Consider the following 25,850-nt stretch of genomic DNA (forward strand, 5'->3'; position numbering starts at 1 on the left):
GGTTTACAATTGATGTTTAGTTCAATTAAGTTGACCCCCAAAACATTATAGATTTGATAATTGTTGCCTTTAGTCAAATGCTAGATCAACTAAGCCTACCAAATTCAAACTTTGAATCCTATAATCAACTATAGGCTTGACTACATGACTATAAGGACTATTTATTTGCTTGGTTTTTGTGTTGCAAGTTCACTTTTGAGCATTAAATGCAATTTTAGTTATTAGGGACTTCCCCATCTATGGAGTATGTAAACAACTCCAACTTGATCAAAAATTAACTATTTATTACACATTAAAGATTCAATTGAAAAGCTCTCAAAGCACTTAAAAGCTTAGATTTCATCTTGTGAGGGAAAAACAACCAAAGCATTAAAGGAAGCATCAAAAAGCTTCGTCATTCAAGGTCTTGTGAATGTTTCACTACAAAGTATTTCACTTAAAGTTGTTGTGTTTATTGCTATATTTGATCCAAAGTGTGGATTCAAGATTTATATACAATTGTATGAATTATTATTTGTGGTGTTAGGAGTTCATTTGCTTTTGATTATATTTTGATAATAAGTATTTTCACACAAAACTTTAATAAGTGTTGCTTGAATCTTGGACTTAAACTACTTTGAACAATATTTATTTTTTATGGCTTTCAAAATGTTAGGTCAAAGTTTTAAAATGAAGAAAAAATAGTCTTAAAAGAAAGAAAAATGCATGAGTGTTTTCGATCATTGAAAACAAATTTCTAAACAACTCAGAATAAGTTGTTGATTAGCTCTCTTAAATTGTCGGCTAAACAAATTGCATGCTCTATGTGTCTTAACTGTTAGCAAAGACTGCATATAATCAAAGTTTAGTAAACAATTGACTAATTCCATCAAACTATTGACTACTTTTGATGAATCTCAAAAAAAACTGCCGATTGCCTATGAAAAATCATCAACCCGTTACGTTTACAAAATCATTAACAACTATTCTTTTGTAAACTGACTTGTTGTCTTTTCTATCTCCAATGGCTAGAAATATTTGAAGGAATGTCAAAGGCTATATGTAGAAAACATTTTTGAAGATTATCGAGTTGGAGAGAGATTGGCTATATATATACATCTTGAGAGAAATAAGATTTTCAGATTTCTCTATTTTAAGTTTCATTGTTTTTTTTTTTTTATCTCCAATGGCTAGAAATATTCTTTTGGAATTCTTGTGTATTGAGAGTTGTATCTCTCATTTTTCTTTGTCAGTTTCGAGAATTTCTTAGTGATGACTGCTAACAGATTAGTTAGATAGCTAATAGTTGTATTACGCTATGATTTATAATTTAAAATTTGTTTGATAGATTAAAAATCTCTAGATACGTGCTAGAGCAGTGGACATACACCGAAAAGAGCCAAACAAATATAAATCTCTTGTGCATTTATTATCTTCCAAGCATTGCATTGCACTATAGTTAAAAAAAAACTCTTTAGCATCAAACATATTTATTTTCTATCATATTTTTAAAAGCATTTGCATCAAATTTATTTACTTCCTCTTAAATAAATGTGGGTCGTGGGAGCGGGGATTAGTACTTGAGCGGTGTGTGCAACAAATATATATGTATAAAAAAATTAAAAAAAAAAAAACACACAATTACACATGCATTATATGTAGCAACACTAGTTTTTGTTCTTTCTTGGTACACTTTTAGAGGGTTAAAGCTGATGTTTTAAAATGTTAATTGTTGCTAAAATAAAATTTTCAAAACCTTAAAACACAGGTTGTAGATTAAAAGAAAATTCTGATTGAATTTGATACAATTAATTACTTCAGAAGCAAAACCCAACCAAATCCAAGTCAATAAATTATTGAGCATACATTGATCGCCCTTGATTTTGATGGGTCATTCATATCTTTGAATTGCAAATATGTGAATAGTGGGCGCATCACTACACTCATGGTAAACATCTGTGCTGTGACAACACAACACTGGCGACGACCTTTGTCAGCAGCCAGACAGTAAAGATGTCGTCTTCACAAGAGTGGATCTGGAGCCTTAGTTACAAACCAGTTTCACCAAGACTTGCAAGTCTTTTACCCTTACAAGACCATATCATGCATAACCCACCCCCCACCTTCTAAAGTCCAAGCAAAACAAACTGAAAAAAAAAAAAAACACAATTTGCGATATTTTTCCATAAAGCAAACGAAGATAAACTACAATAATAATGCATGACATTAATGCCATGCAAACAGTGTTAAATGTCTGCATGAATCAAAATGTCAAGAGCTTTTCTTCTACCAAAACTACTGGCCAATTGATGTTCGCTCCCACTAGCCCTGTATTCCCTTGTACTTTTGTATGGGTATATTTCTAAAAAACTTACCCAGAATGGCAACATCAGACGGGTACCACAAGTCTTTTTAACTTTTGGATCACACTTCAGCCAACTTGGGTGAAGACTAACGCAAGTAGATGTCAATCCATCTTCAGGGCCTTATTGATGAGGGCTCTGGTGATTACTATAGCAAGGTAAGCCAATACTGTGACACTAAAGCCCGCAAGCAGAACTATCCAGTCATAAGACGAATCCTGTTTAGTATACAACCGCAGCCTAATCACGTCCCAATTGCTCTCTGTCCAAACAGGGTCAACCATACCGATGGAATCAGAAGAATTGGGGGCCAAGACCTTCCAACTTTCTGATTCATACTTCAACCGGGTTGAATATGCTGGCACATACCTGAAATTTTTAAACATATGTTAGTCAAGTCAACACACACACATAAGAGGAGCTCAATTATCTAAGCATCACCTAAGCTCAATTAATAGGTTCACCAAGGTAAGGTAATGGCTGCAGCAGTAAGAGACTAACAGTCAACCAAATTGGCCAATATATGGCATTGGGGTCCAGCATATTTGAACATGTACCACCATCAAATGGTATATTAAGTTGCCTATTTTCAAAAAGGGAAGTTTTTGAATAGCACTACCATAAAGACCACACTACAAAACCATGGGGAAGAATGAATTCTCAGACCTATCTTTGGTGGTTAGGGAGGGTTGGCACAACCAAGATGTTAACACCTCCATGTCAATATAGGGGCAGTACACTAATACAACATGGGGAGATGATTGACATCAAGGAAGATGATCCATGTAACAAGTGAGGAATGAGGTAAACTAGGTTGAAAGTTACATATTCAGATCAATGATTGACATAACGGAACATGATTAATGTAACTAGTGAGTAATGTGGTAAGGTTGAAAGTTACTGATTCAGATCAGTGCGTAAACACCAAAGGGCCCAAGAGAATTGGAGCAGCATGGTTAGCGAAAATCCAAGATTGATGATTGCAAAGGCCCCACTAGCAAACTGACAAACCAATAATATAAAAAATGAACAAATACACCAATCCCCCCCCCCCCAAAAAAAAAATATATATATATATATACATATATATATATCAAAACATCAAAACCATCGGACTCTGCAAAATCTGATAGTAAATTACCTGGTTGTGGAGACAACACAAACTCCCTTTCCATCAGTCTCTGGTCTAATGCACAGTTGACCAGTATTAGTGCAGTTGTTCGGGCAAGCAGAACCTGCACTATCTGCAGGAATTGATGTTTTTTCAGCCAGAAAGTTCCACAAAAATCGTGGAACATCACCAATGTATCCCAGATATGGTGTGGATGAAGGTTCCCCCAGTAGGACACCAACATAATGGTTTGGGCAGGCGGTGGAGGGCAAAATATAGTGCTTCACAAGCCCACATGATAAACCCGGTTCACAGGTCAATAGACAACCCACAAGTTCTTCGACCAGAGATGAATTCACATTGATAGCATTTAGAGCTGCAGTAGTAAAATGCTTTTTTTCACTGGCAAGAATGTAAAGAGTGCGGGCAACAAGAGAAGCAGCAGCCACTATGGCTGAGGAGTTGATGTTTGCTGCAATTAGAGAAACATTGAAATAAAATGATTAACCTTTACGGACAAGTATGAAATTCGATATAGATCAAAAAAGTACGAGAATGAATTCAAAGCGACTCACACAAACCATCAAGATGGCTATGGTAGAATTGGTTAGTGAAGACAGTATCAAAATCTTCCAAGACAACACCAGAAGCCTCAGGGTTCTGTTAAAGGAAACAGCCAAGAAAGACAAGTTTGGCAATATTACAATAAATTTTAATTGAAGTTTGCAATACAGATTCAAATTCGTTGTCAAACATCAAATCTGACATTTTCGGCTTTGAACTGTAAATCATCTTCTTGTAGCCAACTTTCACCATTGTATACAGTAACATTGACTGGTGAAGAAAATATACCTATTTCACTCTTCTATTTAAGAAGGTACTTTGTCCATGAATGTATTCTCTTTACTTTTTGTTCTTGGTTTTTCTATTTTTGGTGGTGCACCTTTCTCTTCTATTTTGATGGTGCTGAATGAGGTTGGACCAAACCTCAGCTTCATTATGCCTCATACAAGCTTTCCACAAATATTTTCTGCAGTATATCTTCATGACATTCAATGGTAAGGTTGTCCTTTTGTGATTAAAATGTCATAGGTTCAAGTTAGAAAGAGTCTTTTTGTGGAAAAAAAACACAAGGGCAAGTCTGTTGCAGATCCTCACAAAGCAGGGAGTCTTGTTCATTGGGGATTTCCTTTATATCTTCATAACATTCAGCATTATCTACTGGGATGAATAAATTAAATTTGTGCAGAAATTCTTGATAGTGTTATGAAGAAAAGAGGAACAAATTTCTACTCATTGAAATAGCAAATAAACAATTTATTGTTCCATTTTCTCTTTCTCCTATTTCTTCTATTTTTATATCAGATAAAATACAACATATCAAATCTTTATCTTGCCATATGGGGTCAGTTACATGAATTCTATCTCGTCAATGATTTCGATGGCATTATCTTCTTATAACTCATATATATCTAAGTGTCCCCCACCAAAATTTTCTTTATCTCCCCCTAGCTCTTATACTAGATACAATATTTTCATATACAAAGAACATTTAAGTACCCAGGAACCGATTAATGACGCAATAAACTTGAAAAAAGGCCCAATAAATTGAAGACATTTCTCATTAGTTTTTTAATTTTCTCTTAATGGAAATGATCTTTATTCCAGCTGTGTTTCAAAGTAACAATCCCAATGAGAGAACTTGCATCATGGCATCAGATAAAGAATTAGGTAGAACATGCTAGTATTGCTTTCTTTTTATCTGTACAAATTTAGAGATGGAATAAATTGAACAGATACTTGACAAAGACTAGCACCACCTAAACCGCATCCAGGCAGTAAGGTGGCTAGGAATAACCGAAATGGCAACATGAAAGAATATAGCAAAAAAAAGGGCAAGGAAGAGGGGAGCCCGGGGGGGGGGGGGGGGGGATGCGATTTATTTAGCATTTATGGAGCAACACAGACTTGGTCTGCCTCTGGCCTCTCTCCTAGCGATCTTCGTCAACAGGACGAACAGTGAGTGAAACCATAACAGTGAAAAGGAGAAGTGATGAAATCACAGTTAACATAGCAGAAAAGAGGAACAGTGGCTAACCTTCTTCAAAAAAGCCATCAATGATGATGGAGGTATGCCAGGATTTGATGCATTTGCTGACAAGACCTCAATCCCACTAGATTGAAATGAATCTTGAGCAAGCTGTAAAGCATTCAATGTTTCATTTGTGGCAGTGGAAGCCTGCAAGAATAATGTAGAAAAGAATAAGAAATATGAAGTGCAAAAGAAAGACACAACATAAGGACGTACAAAGTGCATGTACAAGAATATTGATTCTATCAATTATGAGACTGTCAGCCAATCAAAAACAGTTCAACAGAGAGTGCACCTTACTCAAATAAAGAAAATAACAAAACAAGTAGTATGAAAAGCCCAAATATTCATTATTCAGCCCAAAAGACTCTCTGTGGAATTTGGCCCTAGTACTTAGGCTTTTCTCTCCAAATCAAAGGTAGTGTCGTGAATCAAGGCTTTGATTATATATGTGATTGGTCAATATTCTGTAGATTTAAAAGCTGAAATTAGGATGTGATTATATCTATGTTATGATAAATAGAAGATTACTCAATTAGGAAATTTGTTTCCATAGTTAGGTAAGCATCCTGTGTGTATATATATGTCGACCAGTTCAATGAAAATTATGGCTATACTTTTCCGCATGGTATCAGAGTCTAAGAAAACCTAAGACTCTTTTTTCGAGCCTTCATCGCCAACAACCCCTCTGCTGTACCAACAGCCATCACTAGCAGCCTTCATTACTGTGATAGTACATTATTTACCATTCTTCTCTCAGCCCTTCCCATTAACTAGAGATGTCAGCCACCACTGGTGAAGTTAGTTCCTATGACACAAGAGAAACACCAGCACCCTTGTTGCTTTAGCCGTCGGGAGAATTGCAGCAAATCAATGCTACCTATCGGTTGGATGGAAAGAATTATCTTAAATAGTCCTAGTTGATTCGAACCATTTTGAAAGGGAAAGGGAAGATTAGCCATATTATGGGGACCAGACCAAAGAAGGAAGATCCAGCCTATGCAGCATGAGACGAAGAAGATTCCATAATAATTGCATGGCTGTGGAGTTCCATGGCACCCGAAATCAGTGACACCTGCATATTTTTTATCAATAACAAAGGAGATTTGAGAGTCTATCCAACAAACCTCCTTTAAGGTTAAAGATGTAGCCCAAATCTACGAATTGAAGACCAAAATAGCTTCAGCGAAGCAAGGGAACAAAACTGTCACCGAGTATGCCAATTTCTGAAAGGGGCTCTGGCAAGAGATGGATCACTACCGAGTCGTTGAGATGAAGAACAATGATGATGCAGCCACCTTGAAAGCTTTGTAGACAAAGATCGCACCTACGATTTCCTTGCAAGTCTCAACGTGGAGTATGATCAAATGAGGATTCAAATCCTAAGGAAATATGACTTGCCTTCACTTAATAAAGTGATTTTGATTATTCTAGCCATGGAAAGTAGGCGGGGTGTCATGTTGGACCCAAAACCAGTTGAGGCCTCAGCAATGGTGGCAAATGGAGGAAGTCGTAGGTTTAAGGACCAGCTAATTGGAGAGAATGGCAAAAAATGTCCCAAATCCACAGGCAGTGATAACTATGAGAATATGTGGTGTACTTTCTGCAAAAAAAACCAAGGCATACTAAGGCAGTGATAACTATGAGAATATGTGGTGTACTTTCTGCAAAAAAAACCAAGGCATACTAAGGAGATGTGCTGGAAGCTAAATGGAAAGCCACCAAATAAGGAATGGGGAAATAGAGGTGGACAACAACCTCAGAGCTAGGGGCAAGCCAATATGGCAACCCTACAAAGGGAAGAACAATCCCATGAACCAAAGGAATTCAACAAGGAGGAGATTGCAAGGTTGTGGTACGTCCAAGTACTCTTGACAAACCATCATCTTCAGGTACCTGCTCACTACTACACTCAGGTAAACCTTCAATTTCCGATCCTTTGATACATCCTTTAAAGACTTATGAATTATTGATTCTGGAACCACTGACAATACGACTCCTTTCTCTTAGTTTTTTCACTCATACTCACCTTATTCTAACAGTCGAAAAATTAATACAACTGATGGTTCTTTGATCGCAGTAGCTGGATAGGAGAGATTAATTCAGTCCTACCTTGACCCTCAAAAATGTCCTCCATGTGCCCAAATTGTCCGCCAACCTTCTCTTTGTATCCAAACTATCCTAATGTCAATTGCAAAGTGATTTTTCTCCCTTCTTGCTGATTGTTTCAGAATAAAGACTCAGGATTGATGATTGGACGTGCTAAGGAATAGGATGACTTGTACTATCTTGAGAAATCTAAAAAATTCTCAATTGGCAGGTGGAACCAGCCCTTAACATGCCTTTCAGAACTACATATACCCCCAAGGACACTATTTGGCTACATCATTATAGGCTGGGACATCCTGCTTTTTCCACTCTTAAAATCATATTTCCTTCTTTGTTTAAAGACCAAGATATTAGACAATTTCATTGTGATGTGTGTGAGTTTGTCAAATATAGACGTGTTATTTTTCCTACTAGCAATAACATATGTCATCTTCCTTTTGAATTAATTCATAGTGATATCTAGGGTCCATCAACCATTCCAAATGCTTCTGGGACATGTTGGTTTATTTTCGTTTATTGATAATTGCACAAGGGTTACATAGGTCTTTCTTCTTAAATCTAAATCTAATGTGAGTGATATTCTCCACAATTTCTTTTCTATGATCAACAATCAATTTGGGGCACAAATCAAACGATTTAGGTCAAACAATGCAAGGGATTATGTTATGTGTTCGCATCAAGTCAAGCCCTTGAAGAAATCAGTGGAATCCAATTTATATTCAAGCAACAGACTAGTTAGTTAGGGTTTTGTCTAACGGTAACTTGTATATAAGGGTATATTAGGTATTATAATGTCTTTTATATTCCTTGTATGGTCCGCCCCAAATGTCTATAAATATAAGGCAGGGGGCACTTGCTTGAGGTATCATTATGTGATTATATGAGTGCTTGTGATTGAGAGGAAAGTCTAGAGAGAAAGATAGCCTTTGTAATCTCGGTCTTCATATGTACTCGTGAGGGACTCTTGTGTACAATTTGATTTCAAGATTCATGGTGGATTGCTCTCGAGATCAAGAGGCTGAATGTAGGATCATCTTTATATGATCTGAACTAGGATATATTGCGGTGTCTTCATGTGGTTTGCATATCTTCTCTCTGCCATTTAATTCTATTCTTGTATTTGTTTTTGTTTTGGTTCAATACCGTGTGTGTGATTGGATTTTGGCCTAGATTAAGTGCATTCCAGTGCTCCCAATTTAACAGATTATTTCAACCAAACCCTTTCCACCTATTTCCTTTAATGGGGAGTTATTTATGAGTTCACATGTGTTTCTTCCCCTCAACAGAATGAGATTGCAGAATGAAAGAACAACCATCTCCTGGACACTACTAGGACATTGTTTTTTCATACAAATGTGCCTAAACAATTTTAGGGGGAAGTCGTCCTCAGAGCCACTCATGTCATCAACCAGTTACCCTCCAGAGTCTTCCATTTTCTAACTCCAATGGCAATTTTATCCCACTTCTATCATTCTCTTCCTACCACGAATCAACTTAGCCCTAAGGTATTCGGGTGTGTTTCATTTGTTCATGTTCACAACCCTAATCGGGAGAAGTTGAATCCTAGAGCTCTTAAGTGTCTTTGTGGGCTATTCTTCTACACAAAAAAGATACATGCTATCATCCTCCGACTAATTTTTTTTTTATTTTCGCGGATGTTACCTTTGTTGAGATTGAACCCTATTTTACTCACCCTTCTCTTCAAATAGAGACCTCAAGTATGGAAGATACAGATGAGTTGTTCCTTCCTAACTTATCATCAACTCCTAAACCTCTACTCAAACCTACATTTGAATCCACCAAACCTGCATTTGAACCTCTTCCTGACCTACTGCCCAAACTTGCACTTGACTCTACCCTACAAACTCATAAACCTGAATCCTCCCTACAACTTGGTTTCCAAATTGTAAGGCAAGAGGCCACCACTAACAAATGATTTTTCCAAATTTACTCCAGAAGAACTAATCCAGAACCCGAACCAAGGCTGCACCCATCATTAGATCCAACGTCTGGATATGAGGTAACATCTCTTAGCTCACCTTCTAATGATTTCATGACCAATATTGACCTGCCTATAGCACTAAGGAAAGGAATTAGAGAGGGCACGAAATATCCCTTATATCCACTCTCTCACTTTGTATCCTTTAAAAGATGCTCTCCATCTCATAGAAGCTTTCCTATCAACATACATATAACATCCATTCCAACCATATTATCAGAGGCTTTAAACTATGAAAATTGGAGAAATGCCATGAATGTTGAAATGCAGGCCCTGGAGAAGAATAATATATGGGAGATTGTGGATTTATCAAACAAGAAGAAACCTTTTGGGTGCAAATGGGCCTTCACAATCAAGTTCAAAGCAAATGGGACACTTGAAAGATACAAACCTAGGTTGATAGCTAAAGGTTACACCCAAACATATGGAATAGACTACCAAGAAACTTTTGCCCCGGTAGCCAAAATGAATACAGTGAGAATTATCTTATCCCTAGCAACTAAACTTGACTGGCATTTACTACAGTTTGATGTGAAGAATGATTTCTTACACGGAGACCTTGAGGAGGAAATTTACATGGACATACCCCCACGGTTCAACAAAAACATATCTGAGACTAAGGTTTATAGACTCAAAAAGGCACTATATGGCCTAAAATAGTCACCTAGAGCTTGGTTCGGGAGATTTTTCAAAGTAATGTAGGCCATGGGTTACAAATCGAGCGAAGGGGACCACACTCTATTCATAAAACACTCAAGTTCAAGTTTTGTTACAGCTCTTATTGTTTATGTTGATGACATTATAGTGACAGGAAACGATGAAAAGAAGAGGCAGAACTTGGGTAGATGTTTGGCTGAGGAGTTTGAGATCAGGGAATTAGGGAATTTGAAATATTTCCTAGGCATTGAAGTGGCACGGTTTAGACCAGGGATATTTATATCTCAACACAAGTATGTCCTTGATCTTTTGCGAAACACAAGAAAAATGGCTTGCAAGCCATCCAGTATTCCAATTGACCCTACTCACAAACTTGGTGAAGTTGAGGGAGATGGAGACACAGACAAAGAGGCATATCAGAGGTTGGTCGAAAGGCTAATTACCTATCTCACACACGGCTGGATATAGCCTATGTCATTAGTATAGTAAGTCAATTCATGCAAAAACTCAAGGAACTTCACTTGCAAGCAGTCTATATAATTTTGCATTACCTCAAGGGTACTCTAAACGGAATTTTATTCAAAAAATTGGACAAACTCACCCTAGAGGCCTACACTGATGCAAATTATGCAAGCTCAATGGTTGATAGAAGGTTTACCACGGGATATTGTACTTTCTTGGGAGGATACTTGGTTACTTAGAGGAGCAAAAAGCAACCTGTCATGGCAAGGTCAAGAGCAGAATCAGAATTCCGGGCAATGGCACAAGGGATATGTGAACTATTATGGCTAAAGATTATTCTGAAATATCTAAAACTCAAATGGGATGGACCTATGACACTCTATTGTGACAATAAGTTGGCTATCAGCATTACACACAATCTTGTGCAACATGACCGAACAAATCACATTGAAGTGAATCAATATTTTATTAAAGAAAAATTAGACAGTGGTCTTATCTGCAAACCTTATATACCAAGTGAATCACAACTAGCTGATATTCTAACCAAGGGACTCAATAGCCAAATCTTTCACAAGCTTACAGTTTAGGAATGGATAATGTCTATTCTCTAGCTTGAGAGAGAGTGTCGTGAATCACGGCTTTGATTATATGTGTGATTGGTCAATATTATGTAGATTAAAAGTTGTAATTAGGATGTGATTATATCTATGGTATAATAAATAAAAGATTACTCAATTAGGAGATTTGTTTTCATAGTTAGGTAAGCATCCTATGTGTATATATGTGTCTACCAGTCCAATGAAAATTATGGCCATATTTTTCCATAGGTAGAAATCTTGATAACAAGTTTTTGAGCATAATCAAATCACTTCACCCCCCGCATTGCTTCCATCAATCCTATTCTCTGTGCAAATATAATTGATGCCACTGCCATCTCCTCAAACTACCAACATCGACAATGGTCCCTCACTATAACCCACAGATTACCAAATTCCACCATAGTTCATAGCCATAACCACCACTTCAATTACCTACACCATTTTCCACCAGCAGTCTTACATCACATTGGAACACCAATGTCTTTGCTTCCTCACCAATTACATAAGAATTTCAACACAAAATCAGAATCAATGAAATTTAAATGTAAGAGGTTGAAGCAAAAATTGGATATAGGTATCGGTACGTGAAGGAATGTATAATTGAAAAACAAAGGATTTTACCCGTGTGGTATGTGCAAACAACCTCTTGATGCCCTGACTAAAGCCCTTTCCAACAGATCCAATTTCCACAATCTATGTAGAGTTATCAAAATAGCAAAATCAGTAGGTTCCAACACATTTCCAAGGATAGAAATTATCAAGAACGAAACAAATTCAATAATTAATGCAAATCATCAAAAGCAACAATTAGCATGTTCCAACATCTACATAAAATAAGAATGGACCAGCTCTAGAAGAGTTAAAAGGGAACCTAACAGACTAGTGCAAGTGTGCAACAAGAAGGCAAAATGTATATCACAAGATGCTTAATTTCTCATGGTCACTGAGATATAACTGTCCCTTAAGGGCACTGAGATATAGCCAAACATGTGAAGCTTACTACTCGTAATGATGCAGGAACTTGAAGTTGACAAGATCTGGAAGAACAGATAGCATTACATTCCTTGTGTCATACCTAAAAGCCTGAAATGCTGCAAGTTCTATTAAATCAGATTTGATTGTTTATAGAAGTGCGTCCAACATTTTATGTGGTCTGTCAAAAATGACAGAATATCCAATCACACTTTCATTGTAGGGTTACAAGAAAACATATATTCAACCTATTCTCCCATAATAGGCAGTTTCCTAATCTAGATTTGGAAATATTTACAATCTAGAATGCAGATAGAAAATATAGTCAAGATATGATCTCCTAATCTAGATTTGGAAATTTAGCATAGGAATATAGAAAGATAGATCTACCAAATCAATCCATATCAATCCCTAAATATGGATAGCAATCTCTCGAGTATCTCCAACACTCTCCCTCAAGATGGTGAGTGAATGTCATGCATTCTCTTGCCCAGTAACCTTTGATACACATGGCCGGGCAGACCTTTTGTCAAAATGTCTGCAAACTGATCTCTCGTAGGTACAAAGGGAGTGCAAATCAATCTACTATCTAGTTTCTCTTTAATGAAATGCCTATCCACTTTAACATGTTTTGTCCAATCATGCTGAACTGGATTATGAACAATGCTAATGGCTGATTTGTTGTCATAGTAGTCTCATAGGTGCTGTCCACTTGATCTTTCAGTCGTCCAATAGTATCTTAATCCATAGTAATACACATATTCCTAGGGCCATTGACCTTAATTCTGCTTCAACACTTATTGATCCATAACATTTTGTTTCTTACTCCTCCAAGTCACAAGATTACCTCATAGGAATGTGCAATACCCTGAAGTAGGCCTTTTATCAACAATTGACCCTACATAATCTACATCTGTATATGCTTCAAGGAACAACTCTTCCCCCTTTCTGAATAATATACCCTTACTGGGAGTCCCCTTTAGATAGTGTAAGATCCTGTGCACACACTTTAGGTGAGTCTCCTTAGGGCTATACATGAACTAACTAGCCACACTCACTGCATAAGCAATGTCTGGCCATTTATGTGATAGGTAAATAAGTCCTCCCACTAGCCTCAAATAGGATTCTTTGTCTACTGCACCATCTTTGAGAACAACTCCTAGTCTGTGATTAAGCTCAATGGGACTGTCAATAGCCTTACAACCCAGCATACCAGTGTCAGTCAACAGATCAAGTATATATTTATGTTGAGATATAAAAATTCCCTCCTTAGAATGAGTCACTTCAATTCCCAAAAAATACTTCAATCTACCCAGCTCCTTGATCTCAAATTCCTAGATCAGGCATCCTTTCAACATTTCTATTCCTTCCACATCTTTATGGGTGACAATAATATCATCCACATACACTAGTAATGCAGTTACTCCCCCTATGGCTCCCCCTATGGCTGAATGATGTACAAACAAGGTATGATCCCTCTGACTTTGTTTGTATCCCATACCAAGCATAACTTTTATGAAACGCCCAAACAATGCTCATGGTGATTGTTTTAGTCCATAGAGATCCTTTTTTGACCTGCGTACCACATTGTCCTTAATTTTTAAACCAAAACCAGGTGGCACTTTCATATAGATCTCCTTCTCTAAGTCCCTGTGTAGGAAAACATTCTTGACATCAAATTATTGCAGTTGCCAACTGAGATTAGCAACCAAGGATAATAACGCCCTTGTTGTATTCATCTTTGCTACTGGAGAAAAAGTCTCCAAATAATCTACCCCATAAATCTGGTTATATCCCTTAGCAACCAACCAACCTTGTGTATCTTTCTAAGGACCCATTGGATCTATATTTCACGATGAACACCCACTTACACCCCACAGGTTTCTTTCCCTTTGGCAATTTGACTAATTCCCAGATTTGATTATACTCTAGTGCTGCCACCTCTACCTCCATGGCACTCTTTCAGTTCTCATTACCTATTGCTTCAGAAAAAGTCTTCAGAATAGAGATGGTGTCTAGACTACTGAGAAAAGTTGAATGCTTAGGAGACAAATTTGAGTAGGACATGAACAAGTGGAGAAGGTGTTTGGTACAAGTCCCTGTTCCCTTCCAAATGGTAATAAGAAGATCAAGATCACTGAGATTAGGTTGATCACACACACCAGTGTCAGGATCAGGTGTAGGTTTGATGGAGGATGAATTAGGTTCAGGAATAAGAATGTCAAGTTCAAGACTCGGTTCAAATATTGCAACTTGCATAGGTGGAGGAGCTAGGGCCTTTCTCCTTGAATGCACCTATAGTGGACTAGAAGAAGGTAGTAGATTTTCCCTCTGTATCATGCTTTGTGAATCCTCTGAGAGAGAGAGACCCAAGAAGGTAAGGAAGAAGGAGGAAGGTAGATAAGAAATAATTCTCTATCCCTATCTTCCAAGAAGGTAGTCTCCCCTTGAGGATAAAGATGATTAAAGTCGGAACTATCTTTCACAAAACTAACATCAACTGAAGCAAAAAACCTCTTGGTAGGAAGATGATAGCATTTATAGCCTTTTTGAGTGGAAGAATACCCAACAAAAATACATTTGAGAGCACAAGGATCAAGTTTGCCTTTATTGGGAGTGTGAATATGGACAAAAATTGGACAACCAAAAACTTTGGGAGTGAGACCATTAGAAGCATTAAACTCAAGAAAGACCTTTGTGAGGAGTTGAATTGGACTATGGGAATCAAGACTCCTAGAAGGTAGCCGGTTAATAAGATATGTGGCTATTAAGGCTACTTTTCCCCAATATTGTTTTGAAACATTATTGTGGAAGAGAAGAGCTCTTGTAACAGCTAACAAGTGATCATTCTTCCTCTCAGTCATCCCATTTTGCTGAGGAGTATGAACACAAAGACTCATGGATTATACCCTATTTTTGAAAGAAAACAAACAAAGACTAATTAAAATGGTCTCTAGCATTATCTAACCAAACCCTTTTATCTCAACCCCAAACTGAGTTTTGATCATGTTGTAGAAAATTGGAAAAACTGTGCACACTTCAAATTTAGCCTTTAATAGGTATAACCAAAATACACGAGTGCAATCATCCACAAATAAGACAAATCATCGAGCCCTTGAAATATTAGGAACAGGAGAAGGACCCCATATATCATTGCAAATCAATGTAAATGGAAGAGAGCTTATGTTATTTGAAAGAGGAAATGAGACTCTTTTATGTTTTGCGAGTTTACACACACATCACAATGAAAGTCCCTAACATCTAATCCCTTGAATAATGAAGGAAACAACAACTTAAGAACCTCAAAAGATGGATCAGCAAGACGAAAATGATGAAGCCACAGCCTATCTTTATTGGACTTAACTAGGTATGATACAGGGAAACTCTCCTTTTATCAATCTACCCACTAAAGTCTTCAAGGTAGTAAAGTCCATCTCTCTCCCTAGCACGCCCAATCATCCTCCTCGTGTCCTATGCCTGAAATTCACAGAAAGGGGGATAAAAGATGACTCGACAATTAGCATTTGTGGTAAGCTTTTGAATGGACACAATATTGGTGAAAAGTTTAGGGACATGGAGAACATTCTTGAGGGTAAGATTATTGTTTATAAGGACATCTCCTTGGCCAACTACAGTTGTTAATGACCCATTAGCCATAGTTATTTTCCTTGTACTAAAACATGGTGTATAAGATATAAATCGGTGTGAAGAACATATCATATGGTCTATGGCTCCAAAGTCAATTATCTAGGTATTTGGAAGAGTTATATCTGAAGCATGAAAGGTAAGAGAAGGGGAAGAAATACCTGTGAAGGCTAGAGTGCAAGTTACCTGAACCAGGTTTCTTTTCCAACAACTCTAATAAATTCCTTAGTTTCTCAATCTCGTCCTTGTCTATCTCCATTGTATCTGCCTAATCTAGAGCTTTTCCTTCCGTAGGCTGCTAACAACTGGCCACGAACACTTGCCCTTGGCCTTTTTCTTACCCACCCTTGGGTGGTTTACCATGGAGTTTCCAACACTTCTCTATGGTATACCGAGGCTTCTTGCAATATGTGCACCATAAGGAGTCCATGTTAACCATTTTAGATGAATCGAAGACCTTCCTTCCTCTCTAGGCGGTTTCTTCTCGCTAGAACCCTTCAAGGTTCTGAGTGTTGAACTATCTATAGTAGTATCAAGCATCGCCCCTCTCCGTCCTTCCTCTGCACATACGATTGAGATTGCCTCATTTAGAGAAAGCATACTTTCCTTACCAAGTATCTAGACTCTCACTACATCAAACTCCAAGTTCAAACCTGCAAGAAAATCATAAGTCCTTTCCTTTTCAACTAACATTTTTTATATAGCAACATCTTCACTGCACTTATCTGAATGCATTGGTAGTGATCCAATTTTTGCCACAAAGTTTGCAAGAGATTTGCATACTCGATGATAGACTGAGATCCTTGCTTGGTGGCTACCACGTTGGTCCTAATCTCATAAATCAAAGTAGCATCATGTACTTTAGAGTAAGTGAACTTCACAGCACCCCAAATCTCCTTAGCAGTCTTTAGGAACATAACGGTGTCATTAATCTCAAGTAGCATGGAATTCCAAAGCCAGGACATGACCAACGAGTCCTCTTCATCTCAGGCTACATACATAGGGTCATCCTCCTTAGGCTTGAATCCAAGTAGGTGACTCAATTTCCCTTTTCCCTTCAAGAATGTTGGATCAACTAGGACCATTTCAAGAAGTTTTTTCCATTCAACCTATAGGTTGCCTGGATGTTCTGCAGCTCCCCACTAGAAGTTGCACCATTATTGGAATTTCCAGCAAAAGGAACTCTGGTTGTGTTACTGGATTCAATGGAGTTCGTCATGGTTATAGGGTTATGGAAGCTATGAAAGGAGATTGGAAATCGATGTACACTATGGCCACCGGAAGCCAAAACTTGACGTGCTTCCAAGGATATGAACCTATGGCTCTAATAGCATGTCAAAAATGACGGAATATCTAATCACACTTTCATTGTGGGGCTACAAGAAAAACATTTATACAACCTATTCTTCCATAATAGGTAGTTTCCTAATCTAGATTTGGAAATATTTACAATCTAGAATACAATTAGAAAAATACAGTCAAGATATGATCTCCTAGGAGGAAGATTTAGCATAGGAATATAGAAAGATAGATCTACCAAATCAATCCATATCAATCCCTGAATATGGACATCAATATGTCGGGTATCTCTAACATGATCATATAAGAGGGAAGTTCTATACAAGCTGACATATAAGAAAAGTTGGAATTAAAAGCAAGGCTATATGAAACAAGTTGGAATGGCACCTATTGGAGATGAGATGTGCAAAACGTGATTAAGATGGTTTGAACATGTGAGAAGAAAAATAATTGGAAAACCTTAGACGTGATATGAGATACAATAGCCTTACAAAAAATCATGGAAAGGTAAGTTAGAATTCATATAGTCAACCACGCCTAGTGAGGTTATGGCTTGTGATTATAATGATGATGACCCTAACCACCATAGGTTGGATAAAAAAGCAATAAATATAGTTTCAAGGAGTGTTGTTACCATGTTAGGTTCACTAAAAGTTTAAGAAAGAAATCAAGTTCTACCTATTGGAGACACTAGTTTCAAGGAGCCTTGTTCTCGTTCTCCATTAATTTAGATAACTTTGATTATACCCAATTTGAAGACCTAAAACATAATTTTACTCACCCAGTTTCTTCTAACCCATGTTGCCTTTGCCTTGATTTGATTACCCAACCCAATTTGATTTACCCCAAGCCCAACTGCATTGAAATCAATCCAACCATTAATTAACCCACGCACCAAACTAGATTCTTCTTAGCTAAGGTAGCGTTTGTTAAAATGAATATGATAAAGTTGTATCAAGATAAACTTAGAATGCATTCCGCACCAAAATATGGAATGATTAAGATAAAACTGCAAAGCATTTCAAGATTTTTTTCAAACTATTTATTAAATTTTTTGGATACACTAAAGGACATATGCGTCATTTTTTCTTATTTGTAAAGTCCATAATATGCTCATCCGGAGGAAGGGGAGAGAGAAACATATTCGGAAAATATCAAATAAGAAGTCATGTGATTTCTTTTCCAAGAGTCGCCAGATAAGTTTAACAAACATATTGGAAATGACAAAAGTCTGGAATATTTTTCATCTTACATTTTCCAATTTATATCTTGGGTAACAAACACTACCTAAGAGAATAGGTTGTTGTCACGACCCCAAGGATATAAGTCATACGAATTATATGTTTCTTATTTTGATTGTATTTTCTGTTATAGTTATTACTTGTTAGTAATTCAGTTGTAAGCCTATAAATAGGCCTGAATAGTTAGAGGATGGTATGTTTTTGAATGAAAATTGAATTCTCCCATTTTCCTCATGAATTCTCTCTCAATTTCCCTCTGATCTCTCTCTCTTTCTCTGTAAATCCTCCCCAATTCTTGCTCTCTTCCCCTCTTTCCATCTAATTTTCCTCTATTTCTTCCAAATTCCCATCCGAACCCTAGCTAAACCCTAGGATCATAACATTTGGTATCAGAGCTGACAATTCTCGGCTGTGATTTCGACGAAAGCAGTTAGTCAATCCTTGTAAAATTGGCCACTGGAAGCAAATTTCAATGGTGATTGTTTCCGATCCAATTTGGAAGATATCAAATATCCATAGTAATCGAGAGAGAGCAAAGCAGTCTCAACCAATCATTCCTCAGTTGTGATTTAGTCATTCCGATCCAACTTGTCCATATGCTGAAACAGAGCTAGGCAAATCCCAGCGATCTTGGTAGCAAGCAGCATTTGTTGAAGTTTGCCTCAAGTTTTGTCCTAGAAGATAGCAAAACCGGAAGGAGCATAAAAGAGTAGTTTTGGCTCAAGAAATTAGGCAGCTAGGGGTTAAGTGTAATTAGTACATTTTGTTAGGGTTAATATGTAATTTCCCTAAGTTAGTTAGTTGCCTAAGTGTGTCTACCTCCTCTATAAATAAGAGGGCAAGACAGCAGTCTAATAACTCCTCTCTCTTGTCAAGTTCTCTGTTTCTATTGTGAGTATTCTTTATTCTAGAGAAAGTGAGGCATGTGTATTGTGTTCTTGAGTTTTCTTGGAGTGAACAAGGGTTGTACTTGAGCAATAGGGTTGAGAGAGGGCTTGGGCTTTGTACTGATCAGTTTCATCCTAATAAAAGGCTGCTCTTGGTGAGTGTTTGAAGGCTGGATGTAGGATTGCCAAAGGCATTCCGAACCAGGATAATTTCTGTCTCCGTTTGGTTTGTTGTTTATCTTTCTGTATTTCTTGTTTACATTCTGATTTTGTCTGGTTTATATTCTATTCTTTCATTTACACTACATCCGAGAGTGTTTGAGAGGGTTTATGAGAGGATTTTCTCGCCTAAGGTTGTAATCTAAGAGTTCTAAGGTTAACAGCATTAGGTGAATTTCCGGCGATACAGGTGAACTCCTAAGGAGCTGCAACAGAACCAATCGAACTCACAGAAAGCTACAACAGAGTCGATCGAATCCTCACAAGACCACAACGAAGAACGTCCTAGGCCTTCGATTTGTTTGACGGCAACTAAGTGGCAGTCCTCAGTTGTCGAATTGGATCTGGACGATTAGGAAGGTGGTTTCCAAAGTGGAATCCGGACAACATCTAAACACATATCAAAGTTGCTCTGATTTCGGATGTTGGATGGTGATTGGGTGAATAAGAAGTGGACATCAACCTGGGGCGAATTGAAGCAGAGCCGATCCAATTAATCGAGGTCCATTATCGATTCAATTAATCGTTGTGATGTTTAGCATTAAGTATTAAGGATCTAGAAGGAAGAGATAGAGAGATCCCAGTTGGATCCCTTGCAGTCGTTAGTGACCGTTTGGTGTTTTTAACGGTGATTATAAGTTGAGGGTATTTTAAGTATTGTTATATTTTTAATTCCCTTGATGTAACCATCCTATTGCCTATATATAGGGGCCTCGAGTTAGCGCTTAGGGTATCATTCATTTTTTTAGAAAACTCTCTATTGTGAACGAGTAGAGTGTTGTGTGTCAAGAGGAAAGGTTTTGTGTCAAGAAAAGTTCTTTGTGATCTCAAGAGAGAACAGTGTACTCGTGTGTGAGAGCAAGTGTGGGAACTCTTGTATCTAATTTCATTCATATTGGATTGCTCTCGATACTGCTGGATGTAGGATTGGTTTTAACCAGTTCGAACCAAGATAAATCTTGGTGCATTGTGTGGTTTGATTGCTCTATCTTTATCATTTGTCAATTCTTTAATTTCATGTTTATGTTGTTTTGTTGAATCAGTGAGAGAGTGCTAAAGAGTGATTATATTTGTTGGTTTATTGGGTGGTTTCTTAGACCAACAGTGCTCCCAATTGTAATAGAATCGGATTTGAAAGGTGAAGCTGAGCATAGCCAAATTTGACTCGGGTTTGAAGACCGCACAGGCCGAAATAGTTCTGATGAGATACTGAGTTGAATTTGAAGGCAAATCAAGGGTGCAGTGGAAGCAGATATTAAGCAATCGTTGAACAACCAACAATGCAATCCAAGAAGATGACTCGGATCAAAGCCGCTGAAATTTAGATCTAGGTCGTTGCAGGTGACTAAGGTGACTCAGTGGAGCTCATTCCAGCAATCCTCGGTTTTGAAATTGGATTGAAGGAATGTTGATACGTGGCTATGGCAGAGGGAATAAGGATGGAACGATTGGAAACCATGATGTAAACAAATGAGGCAATGACCCACAGCCGAGGGGATATTGCAACCATAAGAGAAAACACGCGAGAGGATGTAGCTGTCTCTCAATAAGGAATGCAGAGAGAATTGGAAAGGCATCGGGAGATGATGGAGCAACATGGCTAGCAGATCAACATGCTATCTTCACTACCTCAATTCCAGTTATCATCGGATTTTCGTCCCCAGGCAATAGCTGATCCAATTCTACCCAACCATGGCATCCTCCCTATGATCTATGGACTGCAAGAGATGGAGGAACTCCTAGTCTTGGAACCAGAAATCTAGGTAAGAGGATCACTTTCCCACACTCCCAATCGTACCCCAATGCCTAGGGAAGGGAAGGTCAGACAGACTGATTTTGCTAAAGATTTGTGTGATCGATTTGGGGAGAAAAACATGATGGATGTGATTGAGGAGTTCAACAAATTAAGACAGGAGGGATCGGTGACAGATTATCAGGTTAGATTTGACGAGCTAAGGTCCCCAATGTGGAGCTTTCAGCTAGCCCTGATAGAACATTATTTTGTATCAAGATTCATTAATGGTCTTGACGATGCGCTAAGACTTAGTGTAAAAATGCCCAGCCCTACTACGATGGAACAAGCGGCGGAGAAAGCGAGGCTGCAAGAATTGGCACTAGAAGCTATTTACAGAAAGCATGAACTGTCACCAAAAAGTTATCGTAAGAGCAGCTTGCAAGTTTGTAACGGACCACATATAGCTAAGGGAGAGTTGATGGAACAATCTAGACTAGAACAAGTTTACAATGGCTCTAAGGAAGTTGATACTGAAGCTATGAAGCAAGGACAAGCAATCGATGAAGACTCAGACCAGAGAAAAAAACTAGAGGCTGAGGGCAAGAACAGTTCTAAGGCAACAGATTCTAAGAGTATGGCTTCTTTGCCTTTGGTTTTGGAAAAGGCTGAGGAGTCACAGGTCAAGATGATTCCAGCCAAAGAAAATCTCCCCTCTGTTTTGAGCAATTTAGATCTTAGGTAATATGACAGTATTACTGTCATGTCACGTGGTGTAGATCAAATTCAAAAAAAGAAGGAAAAGAAGGGTGCTGCCATTTGGTTTGGGAGTTTTGATATTGTGGAAGAGGAGGTTACTGCCATCTGGTTTGGGAGATTTGACATTGGAGAAGGGAGCCTTGACATGGCAATCCTTGGAGTCTACATTTTATTTTTGTGGGAAAAGCAAAAGCATCAAAACATAAGAGAAGACGAGACAAAGCTTAGAAGGAGAAAGAAATCAAGGAGAAAGAGGAGAAGAATAAACTAGATTGTTAAGGTTGAAATTGGCTGAAGAACAGGATCAACAGCTGTCAATTCTTGGGGACAAGAATTGTTTGAAAGGGAGGGGATTGTCACAACCCCAAGGAATCCCCAAGGATATAATAGTCATACGAATTATATGTTTCTTATTTGATTGTATTTTTTGTTATACTTGTTAGTATATTCAGTTGTAAGCCTATATAGGCTGAAGTAGTTAGAGGATAGTATGTTTTTGAATGATAATTGAATTCTCCCATTTCCCTCTCACGAATTCTCTCTCAATTTCCCTCTGATCTCTCTCTCTTTCTCTGTAAATCCTCCCCAATTTTTGCTATCTCTTCCCCTCCTTCAGTCTAATTTCCCTCCATTTCTTCCAAATTCCCATCCGAACCCTAACCAAACCCTAGGATCGTAACAGTTGTTTCTTTCCTTCTTTGGGATCAATATTTAGTTTTCTAAAATAATGTTATTTAACTTGTGTGCTTGGATTTTCATGGGTAAAGTTTGAGGCTTTTCAGCCTTCCCATCTTTGCATCATTTATTTTTGGCCTTCCCCATTATCACATGTTTTTAATTATCATGTTTCCTAAGAAACACGACCAAAATTCCTCTACACCTATTGATGTCCAATATTTGCAAAATTCCTTAAAAGCCATTGCGACCAAAATGAACAATCTCAAGAGTCGAGGTACTATCAAATGATTTTTTATCAGTTGGATTAACTCCAACTATTGGCTATACAACCTATTGAAGGTGAGTCATTCTGCTCTCCTCATTCTAATGAGTTTGTTCTTGATGTTCAAGTAAATGATCCCTTAAGAGTAAGCAGTAGAAGACATAGTAAAAGAACAAGAAGTTCAAGTTATTAAGTATTAACCAAGAAGAGCCTAAACATGAGGTAACAGAAGAAATTGTGATAGTACATGAGGAAATCCCTGATGAACCTCAGTAAGGAAATTGAAAAATCTCCTTATGTTTTCCCTGAGGATCAAACCCATTTTCTCCTTGTCTAATATTCAACTATCCTTTTCTGTTTCATAATTGGTCCTACCTTCAATAAACCTGTTTTTGATCCATTTACTTTAAACTATTCCTGAATCAAAGACCAGTAAAATTACCTTTCTGCAATGCACACAAATTTAAACTTAACATTATTTTGTGCGAGCAGAATATTCTTTCCAGGGATGAAAAATTAGATTTGAAAAAAAGGGATTAGCTCATTTATTTTATTTCTTTTGTTTCCTAATATCTTTTAGATAATTCTTTAGTTATTAGGTTCCATTAGAATCCTAGTTAGATAGGATTTATGTCTATTTGAATCCTACCTAGAGTAGGATTTGATTTGAGTTAAGTTTTTTGAGTTTGTTCTTGTTCCTGTCTTAGTGCTACATCAGAGATTCAATCAAGCTAGGGCATACAATGTCATACCAGTGGGCTATTATTAAGGATGCCTATGAAACTTCCCTGGCTTGAATTATGTCTCCCTTAAGACTCAAAAGGGAATTGGTGGATTGGAGACTAACTTCAAGTTTCATGAAGGCATTGTCCTTCCTCTCTCAAGCGACTCAGATTCCATGTGAAAATACAATTGTGTCACTATCATCGTTAGCTACAACTCATGATTGATGATGTCATCCCCAATTCCCCAAGGATTCCTTTCACCATGATCTCCCCTTTCCACTCCGACAATCTCCACACTTGACACCTATTGTGATTCCCAAAACCCACCCCTCTGGCTAACTCACCCCCAAACTTTCCTCATATGCTCCACTAAGAAAGAGCAATAATCATTAAGCACATTTGTGCCAGCTCGGAGCCAACCACGTTTCCTCGAGGATTTTAATTAGTCCATTCATAAAAGAATAACCCTCCACAAGGAGCATCATTGTTTATATAGAATTTCCTTTAGATTTTTATCCCTTAGGCCCAACAATTGGCTTTCAGTTATTCGTTCTAAGTTCTAACCTGTAGGTTTCTTTAATTGTAAAAAGTGATGGATGCATTTGTCCCCTAAGCACCCCAGTATGTTTATTTCTAATAATATGGACAAATTAATAACTCATAGTTGGAGGTGTGTCCAACAAGAACAAGAAACCTTTTTATAAATATTAGTGCTTCTAAGGAGAAACAAACGTCTTAGCTATGAGTAGCTAAGAATAGTGACATGGAAGTATATCAAACAGTTTCCAAGGTGAGTTCCAATCTCTCTCCTACCTCATGGGCTTTCAAAAATAAGAATGGAATTAAGGACATTGAAGAAAATGTGGAAAAGATTCCTCGTGTGCTCTGCTTTACTGAAGATGTTATTGACATTTTACCTTTCTCTATCTTCTATAAATTGTTGTTTTGCTCTTTGATATTGTTTTGATGATGAAAAACCTCATTTGATATTATGTGTCCATCTTTTATAAAATGATTCTCTATAGGTGCAACTAAATTATTTTAAGCACCGTACTAAAAATTATCCAATGCCAAAATACGTTTTCAATATCTTTGATGGCATTTGAAAAACCAAGTTTTATTGTCAAACGAATTGTCACAACCCTAGGGTTAGTTAGGGTTGTGATAGGAATTGGGGGAAGAAATCAGAATTGTAGGAGGGGGGAAATCAGTAGAAAGAGGGAGAGATATTGAGAGAAAGGGGGAGAACTTGAGGGAGATTGGAGAGAGTCTTAGAGAGAAATGAGAATTAAGAATTCATTCAAATCAAGCATTATCCATCCAACCACAGCTGAGGCTTATATATAGCCTAACAGCCTCCCACATACTCCCATGTGCAATATAACAACTAGTCTAACTGCCTATAGAATAGGACAAAACACTATAACAGAAAGAAAGAAAGGAAAATACAATAAGAAATTACAATTATTGTATATTATATGCTAACTCCTACTATTATATTTACTAATATATCCTTGGGTAATTCCTAGGGTCATGACCTCCTTGAGAGAGTTCTTGTCCTCAAGAACTTGCAGCAAGTAGCCATTGCTTCATCCAATTCCCGCATTTACTATCTGATCTATCTTTCTTTCTTTCTTTCTCCTTCTAGGCCTCTTCTTCTTCCTTGTTCTGAAGTGTCTAAGATCAACTCCAAGCCTAAGTTGCCCCACCTCCATAGGAGAAACTTTATCGAATGCAAGCCCCATTCAACCACCTCCCCCTATAGCTGTCCAATCAATTTCGGTCTTCCATTGAAAAACATGATCGGCCACACCTGGCCTAATATGGTTAGTAGTTGGAACTTGGAGTCTAAAGGAAGAGTTAACTGCACCCATGGCTTCCTTGGATAGTCCATCCCCATCCCATACAAGTAAGTTAAGCAAGTATCCCTAGCAACAGTTATTGCATTTCCATCCAGCCCACTGCCATGTTCTATTGCAAAGTTACCAGCAATATCTTGGAAATGCAGAAATGGGAAATTGCTGACTTGCCTTAGATACTTAGACGAGGCTTACTTGTGA

The 25,850-nt window shown here is 37.6% G+C and overlaps 1 protein-coding gene across 3 annotated transcripts in view; it reads right to left on the reverse strand.

The window, feature by feature from the left end:
* Positions 1-1,755: 1,755 nt before the first annotated feature.
* LOC127801744 (nicastrin) overlaps positions 1,756-25,850 on the reverse strand; it is a 92,463-nt gene continuing 68,368 nt past the window's right edge. The window contains exons 12-16 of one of the 3 annotated variants that reach the window (XM_052337120.1): positions 11,993-12,064; positions 5,552-5,692; positions 4,035-4,113; positions 3,484-3,925; positions 1,756-2,711 (exon numbers count right to left, since the gene is read on the reverse strand). In XM_052337120.1, the coding sequence (XP_052193080.1) occupies positions 2,447-2,711; positions 3,484-3,925; positions 4,035-4,113; positions 5,552-5,692; positions 11,993-12,064 (999 nt within the window). In that variant the 3' untranslated portion in view covers positions 1,756-2,446. Of the gene's footprint in view, positions 2,712-3,483; positions 3,926-4,028; positions 4,114-5,551; positions 5,693-11,992; positions 12,065-25,850 lie in introns of all 3 variants that reach the window. The other 2 variants (XM_052337118.1, XM_052337121.1) reach the window with 2 other exon arrangements.

This window comes from Diospyros lotus, chromosome 5, assembly GCF_014633365.1.
Source record: "Diospyros lotus cultivar Yz01 chromosome 5, ASM1463336v1, whole genome shotgun sequence".
NCBI classification, from domain to species: Eukaryota; Viridiplantae; Streptophyta; class Magnoliopsida; order Ericales; family Ebenaceae; genus Diospyros; species Diospyros lotus.